At 36.4% G+C, this 24640-nt stretch overlaps 2 protein-coding genes across 8 annotated transcripts in view; one reads left to right on the top strand and one right to left on the bottom strand.

The window, feature by feature from the left end:
- NHLRC2 (NHL repeat containing 2) overlaps positions 1-7049 on the bottom strand; it is a 35431-nt gene extending 28382 nt beyond the window's left edge. The window contains exons 1-3 of the mRNA XM_019646662.1: positions 6638-7049; positions 3582-3734; positions 1461-1916 (exon numbers count right to left, since the gene is read on the bottom strand). Of these exons, the coding sequence (XP_019502207.1) occupies positions 1461-1916; positions 3582-3734; positions 6638-6815 (787 nt within the window). The 5' untranslated portion in view covers positions 6816-7049. The remainder of the gene's footprint in view (positions 1-1460; positions 1917-3581; positions 3735-6637) is intronic.
- A 189-nt stretch (positions 7050-7238) lies between these two features.
- Positions 7239-24640, top strand: part of DCLRE1A (DNA cross-link repair 1A) — a 32003-nt gene continuing 14601 nt past the window's right edge. The window contains exons 1-8 of one of the 7 annotated variants that reach the window (XM_019646678.1): positions 7239-7342; positions 7874-8997; positions 10898-12586; positions 14126-14259; positions 15357-15475; positions 18455-18595; positions 20092-20237; positions 21205-21359. In XM_019646678.1, the coding sequence (XP_019502223.1) occupies positions 8517-8997; positions 10898-12586; positions 14126-14259; positions 15357-15475; positions 18455-18595; positions 20092-20237; positions 21205-21359 (2865 nt within the window). In that variant the 5' untranslated portion in view covers positions 7239-7342; positions 7874-8516. Of the gene's footprint in view, positions 7343-7388; positions 7473-7506; positions 8998-10897; positions 12587-14125; positions 14260-15356; positions 15476-18454; positions 18596-20091; positions 20238-21204; positions 21360-24640 lie in introns of those variants that run through there. The other 6 variants (XM_019646680.1, XM_019646679.1, XM_019646677.1 and 3 more) reach the window with 6 other exon arrangements.

Here is a 24640-nt window from a genome sequence, read left to right as displayed (position 1 = left end):
AGGGGCCGGCCGAGTGGCGGGTTGGTTAAGAACTGGCTTGGGATGCCAGAGGGCCCCGGTTTGGATCCCACATATGAGGGCCAGTGACACTGCCCTCTGCAGCTAAGATGGTGAACAACAGCTCAACCTGGGGCTGGGCTGCCATGGGTCGCAGGCGACGGTGTAGGCTGCAGCTCCCTGCTGCAGTCGGCTGCCATAAGCTACTGTGTGTAGCCAGCAGCCAGCGTGAGCGGCCGTCCAGAGGCCGGCGACTGATCTGTCTCACCTGGGAAGAGTGCAATGATGGTGCCAACTTGGGCCAGTGAAGCAACGTCCTCCACAACTAGACTCAAGAACAAAACAACAGGAACTTATCTGTTCCCCTTTCCCCGATTCCCCAGTGCTGTTCCCCTCCCCCAATTCCCCAATAAAATCTTTAAAAAACAAAAAAACCACTAACAAAAACAGCAAACAAGAAACAAAAAATTCAAGAGCTAAGGGAATAATAATATCTTGGCACACTAAGAATAGCACCAGGGCTTAGGAATATGATTAGTTTATTTGCATTATGAATGGAGGTATCTCTACTTTATGTACTAACGCTGCATGCATTACTACAGCAGGATTGCAAAGAGATGAATTATTTTTCTCTCTGACTGATACACTAATTATTTAAAAATAAGATTTTATTAATTAGGTAGATGGAAATAAGAGCCCTTTTAAGATCTAAGACCAGGGATATATGGAACAAAGTGATCTATTTTTGAATGATACTTATATTTTGCTATACCCAAAAGGAAACGATCCCGAAGTATGCTTAAGTTCTTATGGAAGGAAAGAAAAGTAAAATTATGTACAAATCCTAGGTTATTTATTTTATAATCTAAGTCTCAAGTTCCTAGGGTATTGTTCTGGTCTTTAAAAAGATATGGCTATAACTTGATAGAAAGTGAAATACAATACTTCCATTTAAAATGCCCCAAATCCAAAATGTATATAGAATAGGTTCTCAAATAACTATTTCATTCAGTGGTGTTTTGTTATACGTTCATGACATGCCACCGGAACTTTATGTGAACTAGCTAGCCCACAGTAAAATTTTGTTTTGTTATATACGTCATTTCACTTGAAGTCACAGAACCTATGATGATGTCAAGTGAGGACTTACTGTAATACTTTCCTAAGATACAATAATTGTGGCAGATTTTTGAAAAAAACGACACAAATATGCTTAAAAATTATAACTTAAAAGATTTCCTCCTTTTGATTTGAATGGGGCTTTGTGGGTATTTTTGTTTTTTGAGGGAGTTAGAAAAGATTAATTGAAACACCGTATATTAATATCATTTCATGATGAAGTTAAAGGTCAATGTACAATGCCCTTATATAATTAGTTCTTATTTACATATTTCAATTTTAATACATTTCCTTGAACTTGATTATAAAACACATCACATATCATAATTAGAAACAAACTTTACCTCCAATGCTGTACTGAATTTGTCCATTCTTCCAGACGACCAAAATTCTGTGATGTCCAGTGTCTGCTATTACCAATCTCTTAGAAATATGGTCTACTGTTACTTTGCCAGGAAACAGCAATGGTGAAGGTGGCAAAGAGTCTTTATAGAGTTTTATTCCAATTTTATTATCTCTGATCTGTCCTCTATCTTTGTAATACTTTAAAGCTATTGAAATATACAAAAACAATTTATCTTTGTGGCCCTCTCCAATCAAAGAAAACAACATGTTTCCACGGGGTCCAAGTATGACCAGAGTTGGCCAGCAGGAAACTTCTAGTTCTTGCCAGAGGCTGGCATCCGCATCATTAACCACAGGGTGGGTGATGTTGTAGCGAAGAACAGCACTTTTAATGTTATCCAGGACTTTTTCATTTGGAAATTTAGCCGAGTGAACACCAACAATCAGAAGACCATCTAAGTGAAAAACAATTGTACGTTAAGTATTATAAAATATTAAAGTTTGAATATCACCATCCACACATTAGATGTTGGGTTATTAATAAATAAAAACTCTAGCGGTTTAAAAAAAAAAAAGAAAAAAAAAGGCAGAAGTAAATTAGTGTCTTCAACTGCATTTAAACACATAAATAAAAAATTTAACATTTAAATCTCATGACAATCTTGATAACTACATAAAAGCACATATGGCCAAAATCATGTGGCTATTTCAGGGTTAAAACGTTTTGTGTCCTTTATTTAGACAAAGCATTAAAAAATACATTCTATTTTTATATGAGATGTTGATATTTTATTAACTTTTTTCCCACCTTTGTAAGCTCCTTTGAAATTCACAGTGACTAGGACTGTTTTTTGTTGGTATTTATTGTCACATTACCCTCTTACATTTTTCAGACCTAATTACATTACACATTAACAGAGCGATATAAGATGTTTCCATAATATGAGGTCTTTATTTAATGTTCCTATTATGTAATTTATATAATATATATAATTATATACATATTATATGTATACACATAACATGTGTGTATATATGTATATGTATGTGTATATATGTAGAGATATCTGTGTGTATGTGGATTTATATGTATGTGTGTATATTTGTATATGTATGTGTATATATGTAGAGATATCTGTATGTGTGTGTATGTATGTGGATTTATATGTATGTGTGTGTATATATGTATATGTATGTGTATATATGTAGAGATATCTGTATGTGTGTGTGTGTGTATGTGGATTTGTGTGTGTGTGTGTGTATCAACTTTCCATCCCAAAGCAACAAAATACACATTCTTCTCAGGTTCACATGGAGCTCCTCAAGGATAAACCATAAACTGGGACACAAAACAATTCTCAATAAATTTAAGAACATTAAAATCATATCAAGTATCTTTTCTGACCACAACAGTATGAAATTGGAAGTGAACTATAAGAAGAATCTGGAAAAACCACAAATATGTGAAGATTAAACATGCTACTGAACAACTATTCTGTTAACAACAACAAAAATAGAAGGAGAAATAAAAGAATACATACAAATGAAAATGAAAATATGAGCTATCAAAACCTGGGATGCAGAAAAAGCAGTACTAAGAGGGGAGCTGATAGCAATACAGACCTAACTCAAGAAACAAGAGATAGTAATCTAAACTTACATCTAAAGAAACAAGAAAAAGAACAGCAAACAAAGCCCAAAGTCAGAAGACGGAAATAATAAAAATCAGACCAGAAATAAATTAAATAGAGACTAATACAATAATACAGTGAGATTATAAAATTATGCACGTATTTCAATTTCATAGAAGAAATTTATGTAAGTCTAGATACATAAAGCAACCTTTTAAAAATACTTGATCATGAAAAAAGTAAATTATATTCTTACTCTTAAAGAAAAACCATATACTAAATGCTAGTGTTTTTGAAAGGCAAACCAGTATCACTAAGCTTAACTCTTCATGAAAAGGTATATGGAGTCCTTAATTCACAAGTTAGAAATTACTTTTAGAATTACTGAAGCCTTATCAAATGTTCGGTTTCCTATAAGCAAACGAGTCAGCTACTCTTGCAGTGCCTTTGCCAGGACAGTCTGTTAAAAACCAATGAAAGGGCAGATACCTTTATCAGAGTAGGTGTGTTCTAAGGCATGGAGATCAGGCAATAGGTGAATACAATTTATGCAGCAATAGGTGAAGAAATCAAAGATGACCACTTTCCCACACAGGTCGTTGTAGACAGAAAGAGGCTTTTCAGTGTTCAGCCATTCTAATCCTGAAATTTACACAAAAGAAATTATCATGATTAAAGGAAAAGCCAATTTATCTAAAACTTGCCACTAGAATGCGAACCACTGTTATTTCTAAGGAGAGGATGGGGGCAGGTAGGAGGTGTGGGGAACAACATCGGAAAGAGGCTATCGCGAGGTAGTCTGCAAATATAGCTACCAAATTTCTTTCAGAAATAATATAATGGTGTGTGAAAGAGGTAAGATCAACACATTTAGGTAAAAACAAGAGGAAATATCAAATATTAAGAGGGTCTAAGTGTACAATTAGGTACAAATGGGCTATTGAGAAAGAAGGTCAACCTTAAGAATACCAAGACAACTACATAACAAAAAGGAGAACAGTGTTAAAAGGATAAACATACAAAATGCATAAGCCAATTTCATAAGACAAAGAGCAAAAATGTTTTGGATATGAATGAAACTTTAAACACGAATTATTTTAAATGCAAAGTCAAGCAAAATACACTATTATAGAGTTCATGGAAGCAACATCAATATTGATGAAGAGTGTTTTTCCTTCCCTACAAAGAAAATCTCATTAATCTGTACTTTTGCAAATCAGAATTTATAATAACTTGACCATGATTTACAATTTTAACTACGCACTATGAAGAAAGATTTTGTTAAACTAATATTAAAGGTACAGCATCTTTTTTCAACCAATTCAAGAAAAGAATGATACTGAGTTTGGTGCTTATAAGTAAATAAAAGAAACTACTAAAACAATTATACCTGTTTTAAAATTATAATTGACATTGACATACTATATTTAATTATACATTGAAACAGGTTTCTGGAAATATTTTATAGAAACTGAAAGCCTGAAGTTGGGTGGAACAAGTGCATAATAACAGCTAATGACTAATAACAGTAACTGGAGTTACTCAATTATAGCAAACTTCTAAAAAAAAAAAAGTCTGCAAATGAAACTAGTATTTCTGCCAATTAATCCAACCTAGTAAGGTTTTAGGATACAGTGAGCTCTTAGTTATCCATTTTAATAAAGTGTTAATTGTATACCAGGTCAAGTGATCATATAAAACTTCAAATTAATGCATATTTTACATCCTAATTGCAAAATACTTACGAATCTCTCTTCTAAATTTATTTTCTGTAAATAGTCAACAGTGACTTAAATGGGGGGTAGGGAAAGTATCATTATATATCAGTTATTCATAAGCATCACCTAATGCTTATCAGGCTTAATAAGAAGTTTTAAAATAATAATTATAATTACAGTGACTATAATTTTAAAAGCTGCTAAAATTTACAGAGTTCTCCTATGAACTAAGAACTTTAGGTATATTACCTCCAATCCACGTAATACACCTGAAAGGTAAATACTCAGTCCTTTTTTATAAGCGAGCAAAGTAGGCTTGGAGTAGTAACTTGCTCAAAATCATGCAGCTAACAAATGGAACCATTGGAATTTAATCTCAGGTCTCTCTGACTCCATCCATTATACCACGCTTGTTCTCATAAACATGTGTTTAAGAAATGAACAAAGCATACTATTTTTGAGCTAGAGTTATGTTTATGACTTCTTGATTACCGTTTACTGATAAAGAAACCAAGAAAAAACTCATCTGTAGTATTCTGTCCTCAATAATTAGGTGCAGCAGAAAATTTGCCTACGTCAAATACAAAGCCTGAATATTTTGTAACATTTACCAGTCACAGAGGTCAAATCTCATGGTAATAAAATACACTCGCTGTAAACACAAACAAGACTAGAAAATAAAAACACCGGCCTAAATCCTAGTTGATAGCATGCTCTTTTATAACAGTGTACTATATATATAAATAACTTCTCACCAAGTTTTTTTAAAATATGCATATGTGTATACAATCTTTTAAGGTTTCTTTGATGAGATCAGCACTCATGCACCCAATTCTTTAGTAAGAAATTCCCCCAAATTTCAAATCCAGTATAGGATCAGTAACAGGAAAAATAAGCACTTTTCAAGGTGGAAGCAAAAGGCATGGAAAGACATACAAGACTGTTGTGAGAGGTAAGGTTCCGATACACCTCCCGTTAGATACTGAACCCGGCCACATTCAACCAATTAACTATACATGTGGTTTCAGTGTCATGCCAGGAGGCATGCCAACAGCACCAGGCAAAACAATGACAGTCCCCACCAAAGAAGGTAAAGCAGGGTTTCATTTATCACAGCAAGATGTGCTGCACAAAATAGCACTGCTGGGCATATCAGTTCCCTCACGCTCCAAAAACTCAGGGCCAGGGCTCAACCCTTGGAGATGATGGGCCACCATGAATTCCTAGTTTTAAAACTACAACGTTCACGACTTGGAACGGAGAAGTGTGGCCCAATGAAGAAACCGGCCAGTCTGGGGTCTCTATCATCCAACGCTGGCCTCGGGGGGCCAATTACTTCACCTCCCGGAGCCTCAGTTTCCTCAACTGTAAAACAGGGCTAATACGAGTACCTGAAGGGGTTGTAGGGAGGATTAAATAAGATCAATGCCCCTTCACAGAAGCAGTGATCAGTCAATGCCAGTGAGGATGATGAAGACAGATGACGACGATGCTGGGCAACCAGCCAGGGTGGCATGGACATGTCAACCATTGCCCCCCGGGGCCACTAAACACCCATGGAAGGTCTGCTTCGTTAACCTAAGGCCCGGGCGGGGCTCAGGAGACAGGGACGAAGATGCAGGTCCCCGCCCTCCAGAATCCCACCACCTGCGCCGCGTCGGGACCCCTGGGAATCGCAGAGCCCGCGGGCCGCGGCTGAGGTTGGGCAGAGCGCCAGCCCCGGCGCCGCGGCACAACCCCGCCTCGCCCCCCGCTTCAGGGGAGGGCGCAGTCCCTGAGGAAGGGGAGGTTCCGGGAGGGGTCCCCACCCCGAAGCCAGCCCCTCACCTTCCGGAAACTCGGGCACCAACAAGTCCTGCTCCCAGCCGTCCACCTTCTGCAGATACTGGTAGACCAGGTTCTTCTTCTCCTCCTGGGTGACGGCGTCGAGCAGGGCGTACTCCAGCGAGGTCTGCGCCGGGAGCAGGCCCGAGAGGCTGCAGCTCCGCGGGCCGGGGGCCGCCATGTTCTCTCGGGACCGTAGAGAGGCGGCCGCCGGGCCCGCGGGACAAGCTCGTTTGGGAAGAGAAGAAGCGTTTACTGTCCTTTGGTTTCAAAACGTCACTTTCACCTTCCTCTCCACCAGCCCCGCTCCACACTAGCGACACTTTTTTCTTTCGTAAGCATGCATTCTAGTGCGAAAAGTACTACCAATCGCCGCATTTGCCGGGCACGGAATTAAACTACCGCCCCCCCCAACCACCCCGCCCCTCCTAAATCCTCCCGCCGCCGCTGAGCCTGGACATCCAGAACGCCAGATTCGACACGAAAAGCCTTCTGGGCTAGCGTTCTAGAAGCTCTAAGAGAACTGTCCCCCCCCTCTTTCACGTTGAAAATTAGTGGGTTTTAGAACAAAAAATAAAATAAATCCGTAAGACTTAAAAGGGCACGATTTTTTTTTTCTTGTCGGTCTTTATAAAGGCTGGCTCTTAGGGACCAGCCGATTCGACACAGCACTGGCAGCGGGAAGCGGTTCCCGCCAAGTCAAGAAAGGTAAAGGAGTAGGGATATCCTTAAGGGACAGGCTTTTTAAAGTTGGGGGGACTGGCCGGTGGCTTTGGCTTATACACAAATGCAGTATTTCGTCGCGCTGCAGTGCTGAAAGTGCGGGCGAGAATAGACGGTTAGCCGAGCGTGGGTGGGGGGGGTCGCTGAGGGGAGCGGACGCAGCTGGAGCTGCTCCCTGGGGGTGCTACTGGCAGGTGGGCGGCGGCGAGGACCTCTGAGGGCTAGGCTTCTGCCTTCAGAAGGGAAGGCTGTGATTGCTTTTGTAGAGCGGGCTGTGCTAGCAGCTCATTTGCTCCCTCTGCCCTGGAGCGGGTAAGGCCCCACTCTGCCCTCACAGCCTCCTGCGTCCAGAGAAGGTAGAGTCCTTGCGAGGCGTCGGGCAGGTGAACCTTGGCTTTGAGGCTGGTGGAGAAAGGGCTGGCCACCTCCAGGCAGACCACCTCTGTAGTCTGGAGCTAGGAGTGTGGCCTCAGTGCAAGCACCACTTCACATGTTTCAATTTTGTTTGTTGTGCAGTGTTTGTTCATTGCTGCTGGAGGAAGATGGTGGACTGACCCAGGAAACTGAAGTTGTTGACTATCGATGAGTCACGGAGAAGGGCAGTTAACGTTTATTGAGAATCACACACTTTGATCATGGAGTGACTAGTGTTGATTAGCAAAATGAGGTAGCCATTAGGTGTTTGGAACACCTGCCTAGCCAGTTGCCCAGGGGCTGTGCATGGACTTGTGAATTATTTGGACAATTGTCCCGTTGAAAAAGAACTAATAGGAGCTTTAAAACAATTTTACAAAGCTTGTTCTAAGATTGTCATTAGTGCTTAATTTTCAGACTATTACTGATTCTTTTTTTTTTTAATCAAGTCCTGGAAAAGGCCAAGGTATCTGAATGAAATAGTAGCCACAATAGAAAACTTCTGAGATGCTACCCCTGGGGTACGTTTTCTTCATTTTATTGTGGTATAAATGAAACAGCAGTGAAACAGCAAGTGTTCTCAGGTATAAGATTTGTAGTTTGCCAATATATTCATTACCAGAGTTTTAGATTCCCATGAAGTTAGTGGGAATTTTGTTAGTTTTTTTCTCAGCAAAATAATTCCATTTAAAAATTTTGTAACAAGAAATAGACTCTCAGTTTATTTAAAATTAGTGCTTCTTGAATGATAGAAATCATTTTTGCCATGTTAGAAGATACTCTTTTGGAAGAAGACATTTGGGAATACAAATCCAAAAGAAAACTAAAACCAGTACATCCACATAATTGCTCTGAGAATATTCCAAAATCTGTTGAAAAAGCAACAAATGGAAAAAAACAGTCAAAACGAAACAGAAATAAAAAAATTGTGGAAGCTAAAGAGAAGGCGAAGGACCCTGAAATGTGCCTGGGAGCAACAGATAGTCAGACTTCTGTAGCATCTAGTCAGAGTAGTTGTGGAGATGGTACCCAGCAGTCCCAAGGCAAGGAGACGACTCCAAGAAAGCACAGTAGGACTCACAAAAACAAACAAGTGTCTCCAAAGATACGTCCAGTTTATGATGGATACTGTCCAAACTGCCAGATGCCTTTTTCCTCGCTGCTAGGTCAAACACCTCGTTGGCATGTTTTTGAGTGTTTGGATTCTCCACCAGTCTCTGAAACAGGTAAGATTACAAGAAAGATAGTGGTCTTTAAATAGACCTGCATTAGACCAGACATATCAGTCCAGTGAAACAAGGCAACCAATAAACCAAGAGAGACTAGACACTAGGTATAAATGACCCTAGAGGCAAACAAGGTAATGAATTTACTCTTTAAGAAGGATAAAAAGAGAACAGTTGATGGTATAATTGTAAAGAATGTTGCAAACTTGAAAACACTTTAAATGCATTTTGTTTCATGAAAGTCCCTAAACATCTCAATTAGTTTTCATAAAGGTTAATTGAGCACATACTATCCTAGATACTTTCACTCTATTTACTTACTTGACTGTCACAACAACAGCACAAGGTAGGTGGTATTGACATTTTATAGATGTGGGTTCTTAAAAGTTAAACAACTTGCCCATTTTGTTATCTTTTATGAAACAGACTTTTAGAGAATTATGAACATAGTCCAGTCTTCTAAATATAGTTATGTTGGTTTCATCATACTAATGTACAAGAAGAGGAACTGGGAAGGAGTCTTAGGTTATTAAGATTCTAATAATAAAAATGTGCCAATTGGTAACTGAAGTAATGCTGTGTTTTTGTCTTTTAAAATATATCGTGAATGTCATGTTTCAAATGTAGAAAATCCAACTTGAAGTATATGGAGAATGGTTTATGATGATTTGTATATTTTAAAGTTTTCTATCCCATACATAGATTTTTAATTCTCTTAAGAATTAAAATTCAATAAAATAAAAATAATAGTCAGTATAATATGGCTTTCATGTTAAATATGACACAGAAGACATTTCATTATTAACCTCTAGTTATCATTTTAAAGTTCTTTATGAAGATGCGAAAATAACTTTTTAAAATTTGGCATTAGCCTTTCTTATAAAAGTATAGCAAGTGATAGCCTCATCAAATGCTAGTAATTTGGTTTTAACTGGCTTGAAAATCAGAAGTGGAAGTTGAAGTCCCATATGGTGACCGCCTCAGGGTCAAATATCTTATAGATAAAGCTACCTCAAAGAGATTTTTCTTTTCCTTACTAAACTCCTTTGAATAGAATCGCAGATGAATTCATTTTGAATTCAACTCTGTTCTATAACAAATACTTTTAGGAGGTGGTTTTAAGTTAAGTTTTAAGCAATGAAGCCTTCTAATTTAATGTAACACCATTTTTTTCCCCTTATAAACCTGGAAATGAACATACAAGGGGATATGCCAAAATGGTTTCCAGAATATTTCTCCATCATAATGATATGATGGGGAATGGCTTTCAGATTATTAAAGCCTTATTATTAACCAGTTTATCAAATTAAATTTCACATCTTAGAACAGAATCTACATTATCCAGGGTATGGGCAACTATAATTAAGATTGTTATTGTTATCATTATGGTATACAGTGTGAATGTTAAGTAGTGGAATCTAATTTGGTGCTACAATTGTCATAAATCTGTTGCTTGATAAGATAAACATTGGGATAGAACTTTAGTTCTGTGAGAGATGTACCAGTCTGAGCAAAAGTGAACTAGTGAAACTGATAGTATCAGTTTGTAGCACGTATTTAAGAAATATGTAACGTGAGCATACATGGATTTTGAAGCTCATATGTGTGAGAGTTGCTTAGGGGGAAAAAGGTGTCAGTCTTAAACAATTTTTTGAGAAAAGATTATTTGAAAAGAAATTTAAGAGAATTTGATTTAAAAATAATGAGCACCTTGCAAAACTATACTGTACTGCTGTTATTTTATGCTGAGCTTTTGATTTGTGTAAAGATAGCTATTGTCCTAAGGCCTCAAGTAGGGCTGATGATTTTCCACTTATGTGTTAGTTTATAGGGCTAATGCTGTCAAGCGCTTAGTCTGTGTTTTGATCCTATAATACTTTTTTTTTATTAAAATTTCCAGAGTGTCCTGATGGTCGTCTGTGTAACTCCACAATTCCTTCTCATTACAAGAGATATACTCACCACCTGCTGGCTCAAAGCAGGGCTAGTAATAGTCCTGTTAGCAGTCTAACACATGGGTTAGCTGGTAGTGTCACTGAGACTAATTCAGGCTTTCCTTGTAGCCTTGAGGAAGGATGGTCTCCAAATCAGAAACAAACTGAGAATTTAAAAAATGTTTCAACTGATCACTTGCTGGTGACACAGTGTCTAAGAAAATCTCAGTCTCCAGCTGAAACCAATAAAAAGATTTCCTCTTCCACAAATATACAAACGTCCCAACAGGCTCCACAATTTGCTCGATGTGTTAATAATGACAAACTGGTAGTTGGTTTGCCTCTTGCTGAAGAGTTAGACAGCCAAAACAACTCAGAACACGTAAATTTACCATTGCCAAAAAATGACTCTAGTGACTGTGAAATCTCCTATTCTCCACTTCAAAGTGATGAAGAAACTTACAATATAGATGAGAAGCTGGATGATTCACAACAGGAACTATTTTTTACAGAGAGCTCTCGAGATGGCAGCCTAGAAGATGACAACAGCTGTACTTTGTTTACAAAATGCCATGGTCCCTTACAGACACACCAGGAGAGCTGCCCCAAAATGAATAGCTGCTTAACTCAAGATAAATACAATGAAGAATTGTATAAATTCAAAACTCTAAATGTTTCATCTCAACTTCTTTTCCAAAATGAGAATGTTATTTTGTGTCATGATCCAGCATATACTGATGATGATTTTTTGCTGTTTCCTCCTGCGTTAGTCGGGGGACTTGCTTCTTCTAGTTATCGGGCTCCTAAAGGAAAACCTGATGAGCCAGAATTTTACTCATCTCAATCAAACAAACAGAAGCAAGTAATTGAGGAATCAGCTGTTCACAATCAAATTTCTCTTCCGTTACTTAAGAGTGCAATGTCAAAACCTTTTGAAAACCAGGGAGGTGGGTGTCTTCCTTTCCATCCAACCCAAAGTAAAATTAGAGAATTTTCAAGTAAAAACTTCAGTGCTAAGAACCATACTAACTCAGCATGTTTCTGCAGAAAGGCGTCAGATGATATGGTAGACAGTAAAGTTACAAATTTAAATACAGGGAAATTTTCTAGTACACCTACTGCTGCTAAGTCTTTGAAAATATTACCATCTGCTCCCAAGTGTAATGCAATACACCCTTCTACCAAGGTAATGAAGCAAATGGATATAGGTGTGTATTTTGGTCTACCACCCAAAATAAAAGAAGAGAAATTAATAGGAGAAAGTGCATTAGAAGGGATGAACTTAAGTGCAGTTGCAAGTCCTAATGAAAAGAGGTCTCAGCGGTGCAAGAGGAAAGCAGAAAAATCTTTAAGTGATTTAGAATTTGATGCAAAGAATGTAAATGAGAATTCTCAGTCTGTGGAACTTTCTAGCAAGAGGTCACAGCATCAAAGAAAGAGACTTAAAAAGGCTGATTCACTACATGAAGGATCACAGAAGAGGTCAAATCACCTTATTAACAAGACAGAAGCTGGAACAGTCAATGTAAGTAAAGAGAAAGTCTTCACAAAATCAGCTTGTGGCCGATGGCAGAGAGGCACCACAAAAATCCCAGAGTCGTCTAATGCAGGAGAAGTAAGAAAAAGGACATGTCCGTTCTATAAGAAAATACCTGGTAAGCTGAAATAGCAATGTTTAATATATCTACAAACAACTTTTTTGAATTTCATGTTTGTTGCCCACGTTGGGTGTATTTGTATGAGACAATTTTTTTGTGTTTCCTTTGTTTTTTATACTTCATTGACTTGTAATGTAGATTGTGTATTTAATTTTTTTTTTGCCCCTTGTAGTAGAGTTTTATTAAAGATATTCTATATACAAGATATTGTACTAGTTAGGTAGGAATTACAGATTGGACAAACACTAGCAAAAATCAGCTTAATATAGAAGGAGAAAAGGCTTTATGTAAGTAACTATTAAAAGGTCTCTCTAAGCACTTAAGAAATGCAAAGTACTAAATAGCATCAAAGAAGGAAAACATTACAGGTTGTCCAGGTCATCATAAATGCCAAACATTTTAAAACCATATCATAAATTAGTTTCTCAGCGTTTTCATATTCCTATAATTTTTCATGCATTTATAGATGTTATTTAAAAAAGTAGTGAAATTAATTTTATTATGAAAGAAACCAAAAACTCTTCTTCTGAAAAGAAAATAAAGCTACCAAAATACACTTGGTTTCAGAAAGATGTTTTGAAATGCTTTATTGATGTTCTAGAGCTATAATTTGTTCAAAATATTTATACAGTGAATAGCATTTAAGTACATCACAGCACTAGTTTTAATAATTATTTTGATTGATTTTCTGTATTTTAAATGAGCCTAAAACTAGTATGCCATGTGTTACTAAGTCTCAATAGAATTGTGAAGGTTTGCTTATTCACTTGCATATCACAGTCAGAACACTTGGGTAGTTCTTTCATGAACACATTTTAGAACACTTCAACCTTTTTCTTTTTTAATTAACGCTCCTGTAGGGAGACTTTTTTAGCCTTTTTTTTTCTGGTTTCCCTCCCTCTTCCCTTTACCCTGCAATGAAATTCAAATACTACTGATATACTGTTTATCTGTTATCGTACTGTGGCCCTTTGGAGGGCCACAAACCATGAAAATATCACAGGGGCCTTCAATCATCTTTGCCCCCTTAGAAGCATATCACTATCACCCTGTTGTGAATTATTTTAGAAGAAAGTTAACATTTTTGCTGTTTTGCAGAAGTAAAGAAATTTAGGTTCCCAGTAAGTACCTTGAAAATATTCAAAGAAACAATATTCAAAATAAAACAAATAAGTGATTGCTTTTTAGCTTAGTACTTTGATTTTATATATATATATATATATATATATATATATATATATATATATATATATATATATATATATATTTATATATATATATATTTATATATATATTTATATATAGTTATTCATTTAAAAAGCCCATACTGGGATATTTAGTGGAAATTTATAAGACTCATTTTCATCTCTAGTATCACCTTTTGCTGAATTAATGTGGTGTAAGTTTTAAATTAAGTTATAAAGTTAAAAGTGAGATGTAAAGTTGTTAGAGGGTTTGGCAATTTATAATCAAATGGGATGTTTTCTTCCTTTGTTGGCTATTGCTCAAGCAGCTGTGTTGGTATTTTCATGGCAGGAACTGGCTTTACAGTCGATGCCTTTCAGTATGGATCGGTTGAAGGTTGTACGGCCTATTTCCTCACACATTTTCATTCTGATCATTATGCTGGGTTGTCTAAAAACTTCACATTTCCAGTTTATTGTAGTGAGGTAAGTTTTAGTATCCTAAATTCTGAATTTATAGAATGCAGCACATTTGTAAGCAATTTGAAGTAAAAAAGAATAATTAAAATTGTAAGAGCTACTTATAATTCTAGACGAGACCCGAGAAAATAGATTCCACATTGAGATTCTAAAATTGAATGAGTTATTGTCAACAGTTAAAATAGTTTTGTTTATGCTTTATTATATAGAAACAATCATAGATAAACTACTTCACGATGTACTAAAAAACCTGTTTCATGTAATAAACATTTATTGAGTGCCTAAAAAATATTTAAGGCAAAATAACTTCAAGGAGCTTACAGTTTTCGGGGGACCCGTTCACAAATAATACCAGGAAGGGATCAGTATTGTAATAGTTAAGTAAACAGAGTGCATAGAAGTAGGGAGAAAGGAGTGCTTTCCTCTGTCCCAGGCTAACGTTAGAAAAAGATTCATGATGAAAGAAACAGCTTGAACTAATTATTAAAAGGTGAGCATTTGAATGCCCACTACTAGGGGCTTTGGCTAGAATTTGATTTAATCGTCACAGCATTTTTGAATTCTCCTTTTTTTAAATTTTTTTTATTAATGAAACAACTGAGGCTTGGAGAGGTTACGTGACATGTCCCAAGTCACAGAGCGAGTAATGGCAGAGTCAGAATTTGAACACAGGTCTGTCTGATTCCAGAACCAGGCAGAGGAAAGAGGAGAGGGCCTTCCAGGTAGAGACTAGAGTGAGTTTGAAGAGCACAGACACATGAGGAATAGACCCATTCCAGTTACTTCATGTATTTCAGAATGGCTAAACATGAGATAGTAAATAGCAGGAGATAAACCTACAGAAATGGGCAGGGGCCAGATCATGAAACATTTATGTGTCATGCTAAGGATGGACTTTTCACAGGTGAGGGAGAGTCAGTGACAAAGCAGAGTCGTGACACAGTCATTTTGAGAAGTTCTTCCTGGCATTCTAGAGAGTTTACATTGAATATAATTGGGAGAACAGGAAGATTATTAAGATGCTTGGGTTCTAAACCAGGTATGAAATAAAATACTTATGTAGTGTTGTACTGGATCAGCAGTAAGCACATCCTGTTTTGCAGATAACTGGCAATTTGTTGAAGAGGAAACTTCATGTGCAAGAACAGTATATCCATCCATTGCCAGTAGACACTGAATGTGTGGTGAATGGTGTCAAAGTTGTTTTGCTCGATGCCAATCAGTAAGTATTCAAGTTACCTTAATAATAGCCTTTTAAAAAAATAGTCAAAAGAAAAAGCCATTGGCATGGTTAAATAAGAACTCTTTTATTGGAACAAATATGCTTGATATTTCTTAAAACTAGTAAAACATAAATCAGATATTAAATGTAGAGTGATCCTTTAAATGTTGTCTAGTCCACTTTTTTATCCAGGTTAAATACTTGACATATGAGACTCCTGCTTATTTTATTTTTATTTTTTCAGCTGAGCCATCCTGCCACCTGTTGGCAGCTCAGTGGCAGCTCAGCTCGGGCCGGGAATCGAACCGGCAACCCTGTTGCTCAGAGCTCACACTCTTGAGTGAGCTCTTAACCAACTGAGCCACTCGGCTGGCCCTCCAACTTATTTTTTAAAAAACATTTTAGCATGTTGCTGCCATTCTTTAAGAGAGAACCTTTTGTCATTTTCTATGCTGTCACTTATATCAATGAACAGCTGTATTCCATTCAGATTCTAGAGGGTTTTCTTTTTCCCTTTAAGAAATCCTTCAGGCTTTTGATACTAAAGACTTGGAAGTTTCTCCTGTTTTTTTGTTTTTTTTCTTGGAAATGGTTTCCCTTTTTCCCTTATTTTTAAAAAATATAAAGTGCTATCAGAATTCACGTTGCCAAAATGCAACTATCAGCTATGCTTCTTTCTACTTTTCACAGAGTGTTAGCCTCCTGTATCTTAGAGATCATAAATGCTTATAGAATTAAAATTAAGACTAAATCTAGGTCTCATAACATCCAGGCCTGTGCTCTTCCTTTACATTTTTCCTTACTTTACTGCTGTTTCTTTTTAAATCACCAATTACAACTCAGATTCTGATTTTTTTTTTAGTCACCTTTATTGAGGTATAATTTACATAAATAAAATAGACCCATTTTTAGGTGTTTGCTGAATTTTGACAAAAGTGCATACCTGTGTAATTCCTACCACAATAGAAACATAGAAAATTTTCCCCGCACCAAACTGTGCCTTGTGCTTTTTCCAGACAACCCCCAACCCCCACCTCTGGCCCAGGAGACCATTGATCTGTTTCCTATCACTATGGATTAGATTTGTCTTTCCTAGGGATTCATCTATTAATAAATGAAATCATACAGGATCTACTTTACGTCCGGTTTCTGTCACTCATCATGGTTTTGTGATTTGTTGATGTAATTGTGTGTATCAGTTTGTTCCTTTTTATTACTGAGTAGGGTCTTTTGTATGGACACAGTACAATTTATTTATCCATTCACCTCTTGATGAACAACCGAATTTTGTTTATTGACTTTGTATCCAGAGATCTGGATAAACTTACTCAATAGTTGTGGTAGGTTTTTGGTAGATTCTTGAAAATTTTCTACCTATGTGATCATGTCATCTGTGAATAAACACAATTTTACTTCCTTCACTGTTTTATTTCATACTTTCCATGTAGAGTGCTTTTTTCTTTTGTTTATTGTGCTGGCTCAGACCCTCAGTATAATGTTGACTAGGAGTGGTAAGAGGAGACAAGCTGCCATGTTCGTGAGCTTATGGGGGGAAAAGCTTTCAGTCTTTCTCCATTAAGCACGATGTTAGCAGTAGGTTTTTCACAGATGCCTTTTAATGGATTGAGAAAGTTCCCCCCTATTCCCAGTCTGCTGAGAGATCATAATCATGAGTGGGTGTTGAATTTGGTCACATGCTTATTTGGAATCTATTGAGAAGATGATCATCTAATTTTTCTCCTTTATAATGTTAAGGTGGTAAATTACAATAACATGGCTTTTTGAATGTTAAGGCAGCCTCCATTGTTGGGATAAACCACTTGGTCTTCATGTATTACCTCTTTTAAAAAATATGTTGCTGGATTTGATATGCTAATATTTTGTGAAAGAATTTTATGTCTGTTTTCATGATGGATATTGGTCTGTAGTTTTTTCATAATGCTTTTGCCTGGTTTTGATATCAGGGTAATGCTGGCTTCATTACATATTCCCCCCTCCTCTCTATTCTAGAAGATGGTTGTGTAGTATTTAGTATTATTTTTGCCCTGAAGTGTTTGACAGCATTCCCTGTTAAAATCATTGGGGTCTGAAGTTTTGGGGCAGCGAGGTAAGGGGAAGGTTTTAATTACACATGTAATTATTGCCTGTGTTTTAGAATTCAAAATGAAAGTTCCTTGCGTTTTGGCAGTAATTTTCACACCCCTTTGTGTCAGGGATCCCCGAGACCACCTTCAGGCTGAGTGATTCATGAGAAGGACTCACAGGACCCAGCAAAGCTGTTAAACTTCTGGTTACAGCTTGTCCCAGGGAAGAAATACAGATTAAAATCAGCAAAGGGAAAAGGCCAATGGGGTGACCCCAGGAGAAACCAGGAGCAAGTTTCCAGGTGTCCTCGTCTAGGGGAGTAGCACAGGTGTGCTTTATTCTCCCAGCGACAATGTGTATGGGAACAGCACGTGTGAAGTGTTGCCAACCAGGGGAGTGCATGGGAGCCTCGTGGTCCTGGGTTTTTATTGAGGGTCAGTCATGTCGGTATGCAACATTCAGCTACTCAGACTCCAGTCCCCTAGAGCAAAACCAGGCATTCACCACACATCACATTGTTAGCCTAAACTGATCACACGTGTAACACAGGGCCCAGTGCAGTGCCTCAGGCATACAAAATGCACTTTTCTCAGCAGAGTATTTCAGGGGCTCAGAACTCATCACCCAAGGGCTAGTCCTAAAGACAGACCTTTCTTGGGAATATGTGGCTTTTGAGCACCCTAGGCCTGCTAAAGTAATCCTTTCCGGCACACCAATTTTTTTTTTTTAATGATGTAAATTTCCCTGATGCAAGTGCTACATTTTCTCTTTAGTACAATGCTTTGTCATTGCAATCATCTAATACAGCGTGTTAACTTGATATTGAAATAAGCAGTCTTCCCTTAGTTGCTTTGCCTATGTTAAGACTATTTCTTTGGAAATGTTTTTGCGCAGCTGTCCAGGTGCCGTCATGATCCTTTTTTATCTTCGTGATGGTAATGTCGTGTTACACACCGGAGACTTCCGAGCAGATCCCAGCATGGAACGTTCTCTTCTTGCTGGCCAGAGAATCCACACACTTTACCTCGATACCACGTAAGACAGGCTTTGTTGGCCTGTGTCCTTTCCCCACAGAGAGTATGCACTGTATATTATGAATCATTTGAACATTCGCTTAGGTAATCAAAATGATGCCTTTTTTGTCAATGATCATTTTAAGTCTATTTATCAAAGGGATGCTGTTTGAAAAAAACACATTTGCTGAAGGACCAATTTGGGATTACATGTCTTAACGGACTACAGCTCAATGTTTTTGAAGTTTCCTTTAGAAACTATGGTTTATGTGAGAATCCTATTACTGAAACATGGAAGAAAAATTGGGGGCAAATTTTAGGAAAACACCCTTTTAGATTATCCTTTCAGAGTATCTGTAACTATTAAGTATAATTGTGAAAAGTGAGGTCAAAATACAGTTCTGTTTCTGAGTATTCAGAATTTGTTCTTTTTTCAAAAAGATAATTCATAAGTGACAACTTTGGATTCCTCAGTGCTACAAACATAATGGCATAAGCCATTATCTTTTTATTATATATTAAAATACCTCAGCAATTTGTTAGAAATTAATTATGTTACCTATTTCAACCTGTTTTAAGGAGAAGTGAGTTTGTATGGCATATTTTGGTAAAAGATGGTCTTTCCACATCCAATTTTCTAACACTAATTTTTCCATTCCTTTATGTATATGTTAAATACTAAAAAAATTAAGAAAAGAAAAAGAAAAACCTTTCCTTGTTACTTAGTACTAGTCTACGTGTAATCCTGAATTTCTTTGTGGGTTTTTATTGGAGAAAGAACTAAGTTTTGTTTTTATGTTTTTGTTTTTGTTTTTTCTCTATTCTGATTGCTGTCCAGCAGAAACAATTGTGAAAATTGGGAAAAATGTTTATTTGGTGTTTGTGCTTTGACTTTCTTAGTGAAAAAGCACTTAGTTTTTATCTCAATATATATATAGATAGTAGTCTTAGGGTTAGTTTTTTGTTGGATGTTATTGTTTTGAAGGTAGGCTCAATGGATTTGTTATATTCCTATAATGCTCTATATATTTCTGTATCTCCTAAGAACAACCATTAAGTATTAAGTGTTTGATTTGAAACTACTTCATTAAATTCATATTTCATTTCATTATTTTAATAATTATTTTTTTACTACATTAGAATTCTTTAGTCCAAAGATAATCCTTAACAGCAGTATTTTCTTTGATAGTGATAGGCGTTTTAAAAATGAGATCTTGAGCTTTATAATTCAGATCTTTAAATAGCAGGCTGGCTAGAAATATTCTTGAAGAAAAAAAAGGCAATTTTGTTATTCGAAGATGATAAAACACAATGAAAAAAGTATACTGAAAATGCATAGCTCCATCATAAATTATCATTACTTGGTAACAAATATTTTAACCACAGGCAGTGAAAAAACTTGCAGTGGTGTTAATATATTATACTGTTGTCAAATGTAAATTTGCTAAAATAGCATCCGATTTCATGCAATGGCTTTCTCGTTGCTCTTTTACTAAGTACCATATTTCCATATCATAGATACTGCAGCCCAGAGTACTCCTTTCCGTCTCAGCAAGAGGTTATCCAGTTTGCCATCAACACTGCCTTTGAGGCTGTAACTCTAAACCCACGGACTCTTGTTGTCTGTGGCACTTATTCTATTGGAAAAGAGAAAGTCTTCCTAGGTGGGTGTTAGCTGTATCTAATTTACATTAATATATTATAAAGATCAGCTTCTTTTTGCATAAAGCCCTTTCAGTCTCTATTCTTGTGCTTGATATTTATTTCCTGAAATGGTTCAGTATTACCTTTGAAGTTGAAGGAAAATTTGATCGAGCCTGATGCATTTAAACTCTGAAAGGCTAAACTTAATGGAAACATTTGATAAGTGTGTTTATGGTAGCCTTTATATCTATAAAATGTTTATAGAGCAAATACCCATGCCTCATTAGTATTTCAGTAAACTTTGAAAGATGACTAGTGTGTAGTTGTGTAACTGCATTATTTGATGATAACCATCATTTATCTTAGAGAATAGTTTTCATTTTTGTTCCTAAATGATTTCTGGATATGTAACTGTAGTTTATCTAGATTGTATTGTGCTATTCTGCACAGTACTTTCTATGTCTTCTCAACTATGGTCACATAATGTCAAACACTAAGATATGAAGTGACGAAGTCAGGGAGTTTTTGTTTGTTTGTTTGTTTGTTTGTTATTAGCTGAGCCATCCTGCCACCTGTTGGCAGCTCAGCAGCAGCTCAACTCTGGCCAGGCATCGAACCGCTGTTGTTCAGAGCTCATACTCTTGAGTGAGCTCTTAACCAACTGAGCCACTCGGCCAGCCCTCGATGAAGTCAGGGTTTTAACTCCAAATTTTGTTTCTTCCCATCTTCTACCCCTTTCTATACGTCTTTTGCAGTTTGTAAATACTAGGTTTTTAGAAATAAATTCTTTGGTTTTCTCACAATTTATTCCATGCAGTTAACCAACAAAATTATTCAGCCTCTTAAAGATACTATGATAAATTGTGAATGTTTTGAATTTCTTCTCATTTAGTAAATTCTTATTTTAAAATGTGATTAAGTTGTAATTTTATTATTTTTTTCATAAGCTGTAATTTTACTATTTTAAACTTTTTCCTTTGCCTGTAGCCATTGCTGATGTTTTAGGTTCAAAAGTGGGCATGTCTCCAGAAAAATATAAAACATTACAGTGCCTCAATATACCAGAGATGAATTCTCTCATCACTACAGACATGTGCGATTCACTGGTTCACCTTCTTTCAATGATGCAAATTAATTTTAAGGTAAGCATTCAAGAGATATGTCTTCTTAGGATGAGCTAGAAAAGGTAATCTGATGATTGTACTAGAATCCAGTTTACCTGCATTTAACTAGAGGAATTCAATTATAATGAAGTCACCTGTAGTAGTAAAACTTGCCCTAGAAAAACGAACATCTTTGGTGACCAGCACAAGAGATGTTTCAGTGACGTGATGTTGGAGGAAGCCAGATGGCAGAGGGCTGAAGGAGAAGGTATACAAATCACCAAATGAATGAGAACATACACAAAAAGGACTGGCAGTTATCTGCTTTGAAGACAAAAATGAATGACTGAGTGAATGAATGAGTGAATGAATGGTGAGGAAAGGGAGACAAGAAGCATGGAGCTTGGCTGTGAAGAGGAGCCAGATGTGTTGATTGATGGCCAGAGGGAGGTGCACAAAACGGAGTTTGTTAGCTATAAGAGATGAGGGCTTTCATACTGTGAGGGATATGAGAAATGAAAGATGTGTGAGAGAAGGGAATAATGAATGAAGTAAGGTTTCTGAGAAGAATCTAGAAACACAGGTAGAGGGATTCATTAGCCTCAAACTGGAAGAGGGCCATCTCTTCCTGTCTGACAATTCCTTTGCAGCACACAGCTTTTACGAACTGTACATTGCCTTCTTTTAGAGATCATGCATTTACAAATCCAAACTTACATAACAATTAAAACTTCAAACAGATACAAACTCAAGTACATTGTAGTGTTTTACGTAGGACTTCAGATTTGTTTTAATGTCTCAGAAATGTTCATTTTGAACCCATTTTTTTTGTTTTGTTTTGCTTTGCTTTGTTTTTGAGGCCAGTGTTTTTGAAAACAGAATGATCTGAAATCATTGTCTATTTTTTCTGTATTTGTTATCTGTTGTTGGTATTGCCTTCAGGGGACCTTCCCTTTCCTCCAATAAAGTAACCAGATGTTAATGACATTTTTGATGATTTCTTATCTTCAAAACACAGATGGAGCAGAAGCCGATGGTTACCGTGAAGCTATATTTTATTAGTACTTAAAGCTATTTTCTTTTTACCAGCCAAAAATAGTTTTGTTGCATCAGAGCTAATAACTTTTTGTGAAAATAGAACCTGATACAATTTCCAGGGTTTCCAAGACATGCTTGAAAGCCTTAAAAACCCTATAAATAATACCATTCACACTATCTATCTAGTTCAACAACCCAAGTTTATGTATGTGATATAGAGTTGACTACCACCCCTGATTTAAACCTGATTTACTGAATGTGGTAAAACATAACAACGGTAATCTTAGAGATGATTATTTGCATTCTGAAAAAAATAGTTCTAGTGGCACATACCGAAAGCATTTTTATCACAGACTGATTACCAGTAAACAGAGAGACAAGTCATACGTCAGGGACTTTATGTTGATGGAATCATTCTTCTTCTTTTTTTATGTGTAATTTTTTTTCCTTTTTCAAATTAATTTGTTTTTTATTAGTTTCAGGTGAACATATCAACATAGTGATCAGACATTTATATACCTCACAAATTAATAACCCCAATAACTCTATTACACATCTGACACTGTACATAGTTATTATAATATTATTAATGTTCCTTATGCTATACTGTATATCCCCATGACTTTTTTTAATTGTAGTTGACATTCAATATTATTTTATATTAGTGTCAGATGTACAGTATAGTGGTTAGACATTTATATAATTTATGAAGTGATCTCTTCAGTAAATCTAATACCTCCATTTGACACTATACATAGTTTTTACAATATTATTGACTGTATTCCCCATACTGTACTTTTCATCCCTAAGACACTTTTGTAACTACCAATTTGTACTTCTTAATCCCTACACCTTTCTCACCCTACCCCCAGCTCCCTCCCATCTAGTAACCATCAGTTTGTTCCCTGTATCTATGGGTCTATTTCTGTTTTGTTCATTTATTTTGTAGTTTAGATTCCACATAACTGTGAGATCATGTGGTATTTGACTTTCTCATTGTCTAAATCATCTTTAATAAAATTCCTCATGATAGTAGTTCTCCAGTTGTGGTTAGTGAATGACTGGTGGCTGTTGGTAGTCTTTTCTGTATGTTTGGCTTTTGTGATAAATGTCATATGTTTTGCTTGTGGCACAAGTTAATGATGTTTTGCAGTAACTCTAATTTGCCTCATGAAAAGGAGAAATTGCTTCTCATTGAATTCTCCTGAGTGTTTTTGCAGAGACAGGGAGGAATGGCTAAGTTTGATGACCTCTAGTGAAAGTTGGACTCACAGTCTGTGGGATCACATGTACAATTGCTCTAAACCTCAGTTTCCTGTTATTCCTTTTTCTTTGTGAGGACAAGGGGAATAGGATTCGTAATTGACCAAATCGCATTGCATTAGCTAGACCCTAGACTAAGCAAGACAGAGAACTTGAAAATTTGCAGAGCCAGGGATATTGCAATGAAAACTTAGTTATATATCCATAACTTAATATATATATATATATATATATTTTTTTTGGTGGGGGTAGTAGTTGGGAAGAAAGAAGACTGTTTAATGGTAAATATTCTTGTATTGACTTCAAATTAATAATAAAAGGTTATTGTCTGATACAAAAGAGAAATGAAAGGGTTGTTATTAATTCATCAGTAAAATATAAATATCTGATAAACAATAAAATGTTCAGCTTCTTACTAATAATCAAACATAAAAGTAAAACAACAAATATTTTAGTCTTCTACCAAATTGGCACCTTTTTTTTTAAAGGAAATATTTCTGTGCTGACATTCAAAGAAATTGGCACTCTCATCCACTTGGATAGTAGTAGAAATTAGAGGTTAATCCTTTAATTCAACAATTCCATTTCTAGGAATTTATACTAAAAAATGAGTCCTCTATGAAAAGGTCAATCTGACCCTGGTGCACTGTTGGTGGGACTGCAGACTGATGCAGCCACTATGGAAGTCAGTATAGAGGTATCTCAAAAAACTGGAAATGGAACTACCTTACGACCCAGCAATTCCACTCTTAGGTATTTATCCACAAAAAAACAAGACATTAATTCGAAAAAATATATGCACCCCTATGTTCATTGCGGCGCTTATTCACAATAGCTAAGACTTGGAAACAACCGAAATGCCCATCGGTAGATGAGTGGATTAAGAAACTTTGGCACATTTACACAATGGAGTATTACTCTGCTATAAAGAAGAAGGAAATAGTACCATTTGCAACAATATGGATGGAATTAGAGAACATTATGCTAAGTGAAATAAGTCAGTCAGAGAAAGACAAATA

This window comes from Hipposideros armiger, unplaced genomic scaffold (genome assembly GCF_001890085.2).
Source record: "Hipposideros armiger isolate ML-2016 unplaced genomic scaffold, ASM189008v1 scaffold_105, whole genome shotgun sequence".
In the NCBI taxonomy this organism is placed as follows: domain Eukaryota; kingdom Metazoa; phylum Chordata; class Mammalia; order Chiroptera; family Hipposideridae; genus Hipposideros; species Hipposideros armiger.
Note: the sequence above shows the minus strand (reverse complement) of the source record. Positions and strands in the feature narration are given on the sequence as shown.